The sequence below is a fragment of the Lathamus discolor genome, chromosome W (genome assembly GCF_037157495.1).
Source record: "Lathamus discolor isolate bLatDis1 chromosome W, bLatDis1.hap1, whole genome shotgun sequence".
Classification (NCBI taxonomy): Eukaryota; Metazoa; Chordata; class Aves; order Psittaciformes; family Psittacidae; genus Lathamus; species Lathamus discolor.
Window position 1 is genome coordinate 33,900,386 of NC_088908.1, and position 12,654 is coordinate 33,913,039.

A 12,654-nucleotide genomic window follows, 5' to 3' on the forward strand; every position below is an offset into this window, starting at 1 on the left:
TCATAATGTTGCTATCTTTAACTATTAATTTTCAAAGGCATGTTTCTTAGCTAACTGTATACAGCCCTTTACATATTCCATAACTGCTGCATAATAGAGCTATGTAATTTCATTACATGGGGTTAATCTCAGATGAAACATGATACAAGAATTCTAATTTCTCCCAAAGAAGAAACTTAGCTTTTCAAAGATATTATAAACAATACATACATATTTTCATTTCAAATCAAAGAAGCTGCTTGAAGAAGACCAGATCAACTAAAAGTATATAACAGCAGAAACTTCCCTCTAAAATACTTACTTTTATTAGTGAGATGGTACCACAGATAACAAGTATACAAAGAACCTCTTTGCTCTATGCTACTCACACATCATAAATGAAGGCTGTTGTTGTGAGACATAATCCTTCACAGTCTTTCTATAAGCATACGGATTTCTCATACTTCTATCAGAATAAACTGCTTACCAGTCAACAGCATGTGGTTTAAGCATCACAGAAATGACTGTTTATACTTTACATAGTAAAGCATTTTCTAGTCTTAAATGCACAAAGTGGCAAGAACATAAAATCATATTGAAAAAAAGAAAAAGAAGAGTGATTAAGCAGCTTCACAATCAAATTGTGTTTCATTACCTTAGGAATTGGGCAAATTTTTCATTCCCTGTAAAAAGCTTTTATTTTTATTTTTGTAAGAATTAACTATACAAAGGAAAAGAAACAAATTGAAAGTGAATATCTAATATGCTATTCAGGTGGGTTTTTTTTAACTGAAAAATAATTTCTTCCATGAGGTAAGGCAATTAAGTAATTTAACTGTATTAAGTAGTATTAAAAATAATCTACTTGATTTTAAGTATAAATTTTAAAGTTAAGACTTAAGGAATCTCACAATAATGAAACTGATTAAATTAGCTTGGACAACAGAAGCCATGCTTTACCTTGACAAAACTGCTTTCTCTTTAAGGAATGAAAAAAGAATCTCTACCATATAACTCCTGGGTAAATTAGAATTTTTTTCCCCAAAATATTTATCCCCTCAGCTTTACATACAATTCCTTTTATATCACCCAACAGGTATCAGAAATGATTATGGAAAGGTAAAAATTAAGGCCATCCAAACATAGATTAAATGTTTTAAGGACTGTCTTTGATGCAGGTGATCAGAAAATGTTTTGTATTCAGCTACTACTTTTGTAAAGTGGTGGTCCCCAAAAATGCATCTTTGCTTTCACCTATAAATCTCTTCTAAAAATTAAAGTAAAAATGGAGCTTCAGTATTTAACAAGTGAATCAATAATTTTGAGAAATAACTTGCATTCTTGTCTACAGTATAGTGGTGTCAAAAGAGCAACAGAGTTCATGTAAGATTTACAAGTGCAAGGTCCTACACCCAAGTGCAAGGTCCTACACCTGGGTCAGAGCAATCCCAGGCACAGCTACAGGTTGGGTAGAGAAGAGATTCAGAGCAGCCCTGTGCAGAAGGACTTTGGGGTGTTGGTCAATGAGAAACTTAACATGAGCTGGCAGTGTGCGCTCACAACCCAGAAAGCCAACCGTATCCTGGGCTGCATCAAAAGGAGCATGACCAGCAGGTTGAAGAAGGTGATCCTGCCCCTCTACTCTGCTCTCGTGAGACCTCACCTGGAGTGCTGTGTGCAGTTCTGGTGTCCTCAACATAAAAAGGACATGGAACTCTTAGAACAAGTCCAGAGGAGGGCCACGAGGATGATAAGGGGGCTGGAGCACCTCCCATATAAAGACAGGTGGTCTGAGAAAGTTGGGGCTGTTCAGCCTGGAGAAGAGAAGGCTGCGTGGAGACCTCATAGCAGCTTTCCAGTGTCTGAAGGGGGCCTATAAGGATGCTGGGGAGGAACTCTTCATTAGGGACTGTAGTGACAGGACAAGGGGTAATGGGTTAAAACTTAAACAGGGGAAGTTTAGATTGGATATAAGGAGGAAGTTTTTTATGGTAAGGGTGGTGAGGCACCGGAATGAGTTGCCCAAGGAAGTTGTGAATGCTCCATCCCTGGAGGTGTTCAAGGCTGGGTTGGACAGAGCCTTGGGTGACATGGTTTAGTGGGAGGTGTCCCTGCCCATGGCAGTGGGGTTGGAACGAGTTGATCTTTAGGTCCTTTCCATCCCTAACTATTCTATGATTCTAAGATTTAGCTGAAAATTAGTAATAGCACATATACATTTCTAGAAAATGACACATTATTTTAAGAAGGCACTAAAGCTTCTGCTTGTGCTCCCATATTTTTTTTAAACAAATGAGAAAAAATTATTTTCATAGTGACACTTGTACTATTTTCAGCTGAAGAGACACACTGCAGTACAGCTCAAAATAAAGCTGTAAGTTCTAATATCATACAGACATGCTCACTTCTGGAAGGACAAAAATAAACAACAAAACAACCCCAAATAACCCAGTAAGCTAGCCTATTATCTATAACATGCTGACATTTCTTCTACAAACAGAAAAGTAGCATGCATTGTTCAAAAGAAATATTCATTTTAAGGATATTAATAAGAAATTGTTTTAAATAAAACCCAAGAATTTCAAGCAGCAAGCACATGAAAAACAAACTAGTCAGTGCGCTTTTAACATAAGAACTGTAAAACTATGCTTATGTTTAAAAACCCTTTTTCTATAGTTTTAATTTACAACAAAAGAAAGCGCATACATTTATGCACCATTTCCAAACACAAACAGTATACATTGAAAACTTTGTGGATTTTTTTAACCCACAAAGTAAAACAGTACAAAACTCCTCAATAAGCAGTATATTAAACAACCTTCAATGCATATCCAGCTTTTTTTGATAGTACAGGGTTACATCTTTCAGTTTCTACTTCTATAGTTTCAGCTTCTATTTGCAACAGCTTGTGGCAAAACTTAACACAAATCATTTTACGAATAAGTACAACCATCATGGAAATGCACGGATTTTCAGAGATTAATAGTTCTGATGGTATTTGTCCTTTCAGCAAGAAATTGACAAAGCTATCACAAGAATTGGAAGAGCTACTAGCATTGTCACCATGTTCAGGTTGATTACTTTGACATTTTCTTCCTCATACTGGGAAATTAAAAGCTTTGGATTTCATTTCTTAGTTGAGTCAGAGGTCCATTCTTTGCTTTGAACCTCTTCCATTTTAATTGACAGGTTTTCATCATTTGGTTGACAGTTTCCATTCTGTTGCAGTTTGGCTTCATCTGTCATTTGTGTATCTCTATTGCCTACTTCCTTGTCAGTTTCTGAATTCAGATCCTCTTTAGTGTGATCTTTGTCCTACCAAAGATAAAATTATTAAAAAAAGAAAATAAAGAAAATAATCATACTCTTAGCATTACAGGATATGACTTCCAACCAACTCTTGGTATTTTGATTGCCTCAATTTTTACATGCCTATCTTGTCTCAGCAATTTTCAGAACATAGGTGTCAGCTCAAAAAAACCAAACCAAACCAACAAAACAAACAACCAACAAAAAAAACATAACACAAAACTAAACAAAAAAAAACCAAACACAAAAAAGAAAAAAGCAATTGGCTGAAGTTAGGCAGTTATAACAACCTGTCACCCAAGAAATCACTGTCATCTGTCTTAAAGATCAATATTCAGGTAAAACAGAACAAGCAGCATCATGGGACCTATGAGAAACAGTTTCAGAAATTATGACTTCATCATATTTTTTAAATAAAAAAAGTGTTTTTATTTTTCCATATTTTTTGTAGGGTAAGACAATTATTTAAGTGTGTGGAAAGAGTCACCTAAATCAGCTGGGGAGGGACTCTTCATTAGGGACAGTAGTGATAGGATAAGGGATAACGGGTTCAAACTTAAACAGGGGAAGTTTAGATTAGATATAAAGAAGAAGTTCTTTACTGTGAGGGTGCTGAGGCACTGGAACGGGTTGCCCAAGGAAGTTGTGAATGCTCCATCCCTGGAGGTGTTCAAGGCCGGGTCGGACAGAGCCTTGGGTGACATGGTTTAGTGGGAGGTGTCCCTGCCCATGGCACAGGGGTTGGAACGAGTTGATCTTTAGGTCCTTTCCAACCCTAACTATTCTATGATTCTGTAAGATTAAACAATTTGAAGATATTTCTTTTCTTAATCACATCTCATATTTCACAATAGAAAAAGTTCATACTATTCCTCAAATCTTCAGCTTTACTCCTGCAGATTCCAATATTCCAGTATGCAGCCCAAGACCAAAGCAAGCAGGGAGATGGTGAATTTCGGAGTCAAAGTTTATAGTCTTTCCAGCTTGAAAGCCTGTGCTGGTTTTGGCTGGGATAGAGTTAATTTTCTTCACAGTAGTTATTATGGGGCTATGCTTTGGATATGTGGTAAAAACAGTGGTGATAACACAGGATGTTTTAGTTGCTGCTGAGCAGTGCTTACACAAAGCCAAGGCCTTTTCTGCTTCTCACCCCATTCCACCAGTGAGGAGGCTGTGGGTGGACAAGGAGTTGGGAGGGGACACAGCTGAGACAGCTGACCCCAACTGACCTAAGGGATGTTCCATACCATATGATGTCACACTGTTGTGGTTTAAGCCCAGATGGTAACTCAAAACCACGCAGACGCTCGCTCCCTCCCTCCCTCCCTCCTCTTCTTCCTCCCCTGCTCCAGGAGGGATGGGGAGGAGAATCGAAAGAATGCAAATCCCACGGGTTGAGATAAAAACAGTCCAGTAACTAAAGTATCATACAAAACTACTACTAGTACCACAAATAATAATAACGATCAGCAATAAAAGCTGGGAGAAGGAAGAGGGAAAGGGGAATGTTCAGAGCAATGGCATTTGCCTTCCCAAGTAACCATTATGCACGATGAAACCTTGCTTTCCTGGAGATGGCAGAACACTTGCCTGACCATGGGAAGTGGTGAGTGAATTCCTTGTTTTACTTTCCTTGCATGTGCAGCTTTTACTTTACCTATTAAAATGTTTTTATCTCAACTCCTGATTTTTCTCACTTTTATCTTTCTTATTCTCTCCTCCATCCCACCGGCAGAAAGGAAATGAGCGAGTGACTGTGTGGGGCTTAGTTGCCAACTGGGGTTAAAACACAACACTCCTTTTTAGCACCCAGTGGGGGGCTTGAAGGGTTCAAGATAACAACAGATTTAAATGAAATGTGCCAGATGGAATTTACAGCTGCTATTACTATTTAGCTATTAACTGGCAGGCTTCTGTGCTTGCCATGTAGCTTGCTTGCTTTACTGTATATTAGAGGCTAGTGCTTGTTATTAGCTACCTTTTGGTTTTGCTGCTTGATGTACTGCTTATTATAGAACCATCATAGAATCACAGACTGGTTTGGGTTGGTGTCCTGGGTTCAGCAGTAGCAGTTATTTTTCTGCTTCTTAGTAGCTAGTGCAGTGCTGTGTTTTGATTTTTTGGCCTGGGAACAGTGTTGATAAGGCTGATGTTTTCAGTTGCTGCTCAAATGTTTGGTCTGGCCAAGGACTTTCTGAGCCTCATGCTCTGCCAGGGAGGAGGGGAGGCTGGGAGGAAGCAGAGACAGGACACTTGACCCAAACTGACCAAAGAGGTATTCCATACCACAGCACGTCATGCCCAGGAGGCAACTGGGAGTTACCCTGGAAGGGCTAGTGGCAGTGCAGGGTTGGACGAGGTATCGGTCGGTGCTCGGCTGGGGGGAGTGGGGCGAGTTATTGAGTTATTGGTCGGGTGGTGTTGAGGTGTTGTATTCTTTCCTCTTGTTATTTCCTTTATCATTATTATTATTGGTGGTAGCAGTAGTGATTTGTGTTATACCTTAGTTACTAAACTGTTCTTATCTCAACCCGTGGGAGTTGCATTCCTTTCGATTCTCCTTCCCATCCCTCCAGGAGCAGGGGGAGGGCAAGAAGGGGGGGGGGGGGGAGGGAGTGAGTGGACGGGCTGTGTGGTTGGGTTTAAATCATGACAGTTGGAAAAGACCTTAAAGCTCATCGAGTTCCAACCCCCTGCCATGGGCAGGGACACCTTCCACTAGGATGAGGCCCCATCCTCGATGGCCTTGAACACTGCCAGGGATGGGGCAGTCACAGCTTCTCTGGGCAACCTGTGCAGTGCCTCACCACCCTCACAGGGAAGAACTTCCTAAGATCTACCCTAAATCTCCCCTCTGTTGGTTTATAGCAAGTTCCCCTTGTCCTGTCCCTACAGGTGCTTGGCAAAAGTCCCTCTTCAGCTTTCTTGTCGGCCCCTTTATAGGTACAGGAAAGCTGTTCTAAAGTCTCCCCGGAGCCTTCTCTTATCCAGGCTGAACAAGCCCAGCTCTCAGCCTGTCTTCATAGAAGTGATCCAGCCCTCTGAGCATCTCTGTGGCTACCCTCTGGACTTGCTCCAACAGCTCCACGTCCTTCTTATGTTGAGGGCTCAGGGGCTAGACGCAGTACTTCAAATGGGGTCTCACGAGCGCGGAGTAGAGGGGAAGAATCCCCCCCCCCCAACCTGCTGGTCATGCTGCTAGTGAAGCAGCCCAGCACAGAGTTGGCTTTCTGGGCTGCAAGTTCACACTGCCGGCTCATGTTAAGTTTCTCATCGACCAACACCCTCAAGTCCTTCTCCGCAGGGCTGCTCTCTCTAGTCTCTGCCCAGACTGTAGTTGTGCTTGGGATTGCCATATGTAGGACCTTATATTTGGCCTTGCAGAACTTCATGAGGTTTGTGCTGGCCCACCTCTCCAGCCTGTCAAGGTCCCTCTGGATCTTATCCCTTCCCTTCAGTGTGTCAACCAGACCACACAGCATGGTGTCATCAGCAAACTTGCTGAGGGTGCCCTTGATCCCACTGTGCATATCACCGACAAAGATGATGAAAAGGATCGGTCCCAATACTGACCCCTGAGGAACACCACTAGTCACTGACTGCCACTTGAACATCGAGTTGTTGACCACAGCACTCTGAGTGCAGCCATCCAGCCAATTCCTAATTGACTGAGTGGTCCATCCATCAAATCCATGCTCTCCATTTTAGAGACAAGGATGCCATGTAGGACAGTGTCAAATGCCTTGCACAAGTCCAAGTAGATATGTCAGTTGCTCTTCCCTTATCCACCAATGCCGTTGCCCCATCATGGGGGGCCACCAAATTTGTCAGGTACAATTTGCCCTTAGGGAAGCCATGCTGGCTGTCACCAATCACCCTCCTACTGTTCATGTGCCTTAGCACAGATTCCAGGAGGATCTGCCCCATGATGTTGCGGGGCTCCAAGGTGAGACTGACTGGTCTGTAGTTACCCAGGCCTTCCTTTTTTCCCTTTTAAAAAATGGGGGTTATATTTCCCTTTTTCCAGCCAGCAGGAACTTCACCAGGCTGCCACGATTTTTCAAATATCATGGATAATGGCTTGGCAAATTCATCTGCCAGTTTCCTCACCCATGGATGCATCTTGACAGGTCACATAGCCTTGTGAACCTTCAGATTCCTCAGATGATCTTGAACCCAGTCTTCTCCTACAGCAGGCTGTTCTTCATTCTCCCAGTCCCTGCCTTTGCCTTCTGCAACTTGGGCAGTGTGGCTGCAGCTCTTGCCATTGAAGACCGAGGCAAAAAAGGCATTGAGTACCTTGGCCTTCTTCATGTTGCAAAAACATAAAGCAAAACCCATACATGCAAGTAAAGCAAAACAAGAAATTAATTCATCGCTTTCTATTTGCAGGCAGGAGTTCAGCCGTCTCCAGGAAAGCAGGACTCCATCATGCATAAACGGTTACTTGGGAAGACCAAACAACCGATGTCATCTACCTGGACTTCTGCAAGGCATTTGACACTCTTCCGCATGGCATCCTCATCTCTAAACTGGAGAGGGATGGATTTGACAGATGGACCACTCGGTAGATAAGGAATTGGTTGGATGGTCGCACTCAAAGACTTGGGGTCGATGGCTTGATATCCAAGCAGGTCGAAAGAGGTGATCCTGCCCCTCTACTCTGCTCTTGTGAGACCTCCCCTGGAGTATTGTGTGCAGTTCTGGTGTCCTCAACATAAAAAGGACATGGAACTGCTGGAACAAGTCCAGAGGAGGGCCACGAGGATGATCAGGGGACTGGAGCACCTCCCGTATGAAGACAGGCTGAGGAAGTTGGGGCTGTTCAGCCTGGAGAAGAGAAGGCTGCGTGGGGACATAATAGCAGCCTTCCAGTATCTGAAGGGGGCCTATAGGGATGCTGGGGAGGGACTCTTCATCAGGGACTGTAGTGACAGGACAAGGGGTAATGGGTTAAAACTTAAAACTTAAAGTTTAGATTGGATATAAGGAGGAAATTCTTTCCTGTTAGGGTGGTGAGACACTGGAATCGGTTGCCCAGGGAGGTTGTGAGTGCTCCATCCCTGGCGGTGTTCAAGGCCAGGTTGGATGAAGCCTTGTGTGGGATGGTTTAGTGTGAGGTGTCCCTGCCTATGGCAGGGGGGTTGGAACTAGATGATCTTGAGGTCCTTCCCAACCCTAACTATTCTATGATTCTATGATTCTAAGTGGTGACTAGTGACAAGTGGTGTTCTCCCTCTACTCCGCTCTAGTGAAACCACCCTGGAGTACTGTGTTGAGCTCTGGTGGCCCCAATACAAGAGGGATGTGGACCTGCTTGAGCGAGTCCAGAGGAGGCCATGGAGATGCGCAGAGGGCTGGAGCACCTCTGCTATGGAGACAAGCTGAGAGTTGGGTTTGTTCATCCTGGAGAACAGAAGGCTCTGGGGAGACCTTAGAGCAGCTTCCAGTGCCTAAAGGGGCCAACAAGAAAGCTGGAGAAGGGCGTTTTACAAGAACCTGTAGGGACAGGACAAGGGACAATGGCTTTAAACTGACAGAGGGGAGATTTAGAGTAGATGTTAGGAAGATGTTCTTCCCTGTGAGGGTGGTGAGGCACTGAGACAGGTTGCCCAGAGAGCCTGTGGCTGACCCATCCCTGGCAGTGTTCAAGGCCAGGTTGGACAGGGCTTGGAGCAACCTAGTCTATTGGAAGGTGTCCCTGCCCATGGCAGAGGGTTGGAACCAGGTATGCTTTAACGTCCCTTCCAACCCAAACCATTCCATGAGTCCGTGGTTTAACTTATTTACCTTCATCGCAAACCATGCATTTTCTCACTCTTCCAATTCTCTCTTCCATCCCATTGGGGGGGAAGTGAGCAAGTGGCTACGTGGTACTTAGTTGCCGGCTGGGGTTAAACCACAATACAGGTAAACTAACCCTGAACTCTGCTACTTAGTTACACAATCTGCTTTTTTTGCCTGCTCATACAGCTAGGCAGTCAGCCAACTCCTAACATACAGCACAGAACAAAGAGTGAGACCAAAACAAAGTGTTTCTGTAACCTATTCACACAAGCTGCAGTAAAGTTCAAACACACAGACTTCAAACTGGCCTAAGATCAACTGAAGAATCACTTCCATGTCTCTGACTGGCAAAACCTAAACTCAAGCAGGAATAATTTGTTAAGGAAAACGGGGGAAAAAGAAGGGTGAAGAAAAAGGGAGGGAATTCAAATAATCATTCCACTCACAGCACTCCACTCAGCTTTTCACTTGGTCACACAGCTTACCTTCAAAGTAGTGGTGTTTTTGTCAGATTTTTCCTTTCCTTCTTTTTCTTTGCTACTTTTTTTCTTGGAGGTGGAGTGTTCCCTTTCTCTTCTTTCATTATTTGTATCCTTTTCTCTTTTTTTTTCTTTCTTGTTTCTGTTTAAGAAAATTTTCACTCAAATCAGAAATTGATCCAACAGCAACAAGGGTATTACCAATGCAGAAAGGTTCAGTCACCTTCAAACCATTTAACTGCAAACTAATCTCATACAAATAAAAACAACCCACAAACAGAAAACTCAAAACACATACAAAACCCCCTTCATAAAGACAAGAGAAGAGAGCTAAAGAATGCATGTGTTCAGTATATATGGCATTTGCAAAGAGAAAATCAAATTAATCTGTACTCAATGAAAGGCTTTTACTGATTTGAAGCAAATTTGCATCACTAACAGATTTAAAACTCTCCAGTTGAAAGCATACCAAAGATCAAATCCATGAAGGGCTTTTTTGTTTTATTTTAAATTAAAACTGAATCGTACTGACCAACTTAAATTATTGGAGATGGTTAGTGAAAAGGCAGTAAATCGATAAACATAATTCCCAAATTGTTTTCAATATATGCATCTGCATCCCTGCATCCACCTTTGAGTGTTCTGTTTATTGAAAAACAGACCTTTTCCTCCAAAAAGAAAATTTTGAATTTTTGACCATTAATAAAAAAAAAAAAAATCCAGAAAAAGTACAAATTGAGTTAGCTCCTTTCATAACACTGATCTCCAGGTCACATTTCAATTTAATAAAAATACTGCAACGTTTTCCTCTGTCATGGTCTAAGCCCAGCTGGTAATTCAGAACCACGCAGCCGCTCGCTCACTCCCCCAATTCTTTCCCCCACTCCCGGAGGGGTGGGGAGGAGAATTGAAAGAATGTAACTCCCACGAGTTGAGATAAGAACAGTCCAGTAACTAAGGTATAATACAAAATTACTACTGCTACCACCAGTAATAATGATGATAAGGGAAATAACAAGGGGAGAGAATATAACACTAAAAGGGGAAAGGAAAAAAAAAATCAAACACAAATGAAGCATAATACAACTGCTCACCACCCACCTACTGATGCCCAGCCTGACCTGAGCAGTGATCTGTGCCTTCCAGGTAACTGCCCCAGTATACTGGGCATGACGTGCTGTGGTATGGAATGTCCCTTTGGTTACTTTGGGTCAGGTGTCCTGTCCCTGCTTCCTCCTGGCTTCTTGTGCCCCTCCACACTAGCAAAGCATGAGACTGAAAAGTCCTTGATTGGGGTAAGCATTACTTAGCAATTAAAACACTGGTGCGTTATTAGCACTCTTTCAGACTAAAGCCAAAACCACAGCACTGCACCAGCTACTAAGAAGAATAACAACTGTTACAGCTGAACTCAGGACATCTTCCTTTACTGCTCATTAACTTTTATGTTTACATCAAACTGACCTTGTTGGAGAAGGAGTTTGTGAAGACTTTGTTTTTCTTGTTTTAGGAGACTTGGAGGAACTTCTATTCTTCCATTTATGCCTTTCACTGGAGGACCAAGAAATTCAAGATCACCAAAGAAGAAAAATAATAAATTCAGGAACTGCACAAAACCAGAAAGCTCTTAAAATTATCTGATACCGCTAAGTAAATATCCCTGAATTTAACATTATATATCACCAATGATATGAACTGTACAAAGCAAAAAAACCAAAACCACCATATATTTCAGTTTGATAGGAAATGGAAGAATGGAAGTGGCAAGTATAAAAAAAAAAGAAAAAGAAAAAAAAGTTGTCCCCTTTCAGATTGTAGTTTTACGTTTATCCTCACATGCTTGTACTTATACCTGATAACAAAGGAAACACACTGAATTCACTAATCCTGTATTACTAGTTTCTCCAGTCAGTAAAAGAATCCATTGAATGAAAAGCCCCATTATGACAAAAGGCATAACTTGAGCAATACAAACTTCAAAATTTAACATTACAAGCTTAAGATCACACTAGAATTTCAGTTCAGTGTGACTGAAGTTTAATTCCTGAATACATGAGCTAGCATTCCTATTGGTTTAGAAGCAAAAAGTGCAAAATTAAGCTCAAGCTGCTGTCAAAATCAAAATGAATGTTAATATCTATTATTTTCCTAGCAGTCCATGCTCAGCAAACCTATATATCATTCTATAAAGCACTGAAGAGCTCTTAGTATTTTACAAAAAAAGCTGATTTACACAGATGTATGGAATTTGCTGAAGTTGCTGTTATGGAGTCTGATCTCAGAACAGAACAGTAAATAACTGGTTGCAAACATACTAAGGCACATATTAAAATAAAGTAAAAATTGAGCAAGTAAAGCTTCATTCAACATAAACATAGAACCTATCTCTGTCAAAGAAAGACAACTCTTTCCTATCACCTCTTCATAGAGCAGGAAAAGCAGACAGGAAGAGCCATCAAAGAAAGAGAAGTTAAAAACTAATTGACGGGGCACTTAAAGATACAGCACAAAAGCTACACTTACACATATCGACTTTTGCAATTCACACCCAAGTTTAATATTTAAAAAGGCCAAGAAAACAATAGTTATTAGATAAATTACAAAAGAATATATTAAGATATACCTAGTATTGCAATCTGGATTCATACTCTAACACTACCATCTAGCCTGACCTCCTGAAGCTTCACAGAAAAAAAAGCTCATAACTATTTTGTTCAGCAAGATCTTAAGTTTGATTTGATCTTTGGTAAACAAAAATATAGTGGCCTCAAAATCATGGAAGGAAAACCCACAGTCATTGATCAGATGTTTACTGGTTAACATGTACCTCATTTTGAACACCTTTGCATTTATCGTCTTTTTTCAAATAGGGATATTGGAAATGAACATATTATTCTGACAGCGCTCCCTCTTAGTCTACATTGAGTACATTCCCCCTTTATTTTCCTTTCCTGCATACATATCTGTGAGCAATTAAGTGCCCTAGTAAATGTGTTCGAACTAAAAACTGTTTATTCATGAAATCTAATTTTCAGTTTCTGTTTTTCATATTTCAAGTTGAAGAACCACAGCTGTGCCTGACAGCATTCCTACCTCTACA

The 12,654-nt window shown here is 41.4% G+C and overlaps 1 protein-coding gene across 6 annotated transcripts in view; it reads right to left on the reverse strand.

Moving 5' to 3' along the window:
* Window positions 1-282: 282 nt before the first annotated feature.
* LOC136004430 (splicing regulatory glutamine/lysine-rich protein 1-like) overlaps window positions 283-12,654 on the reverse strand; it is a 56,332-nt gene continuing 43,960 nt past the window's right edge. For all 6 annotated transcript variants that reach the window (XM_065660918.1, XM_065660917.1, XM_065660919.1 and 3 more), the window contains 3 exons: window positions 11,019-11,105; window positions 9,561-9,696; window positions 283-3,294 (listed from right to left, as the gene is read on the reverse strand). In XM_065660918.1, the coding sequence (XP_065516990.1) occupies window positions 3,106-3,294; window positions 9,561-9,696; window positions 11,019-11,105 (412 nt within the window). In that variant the 3' untranslated portion in view covers window positions 283-3,105. The remainder of the gene's footprint in view (window positions 3,295-9,560; window positions 9,697-11,018; window positions 11,106-12,654) is intronic.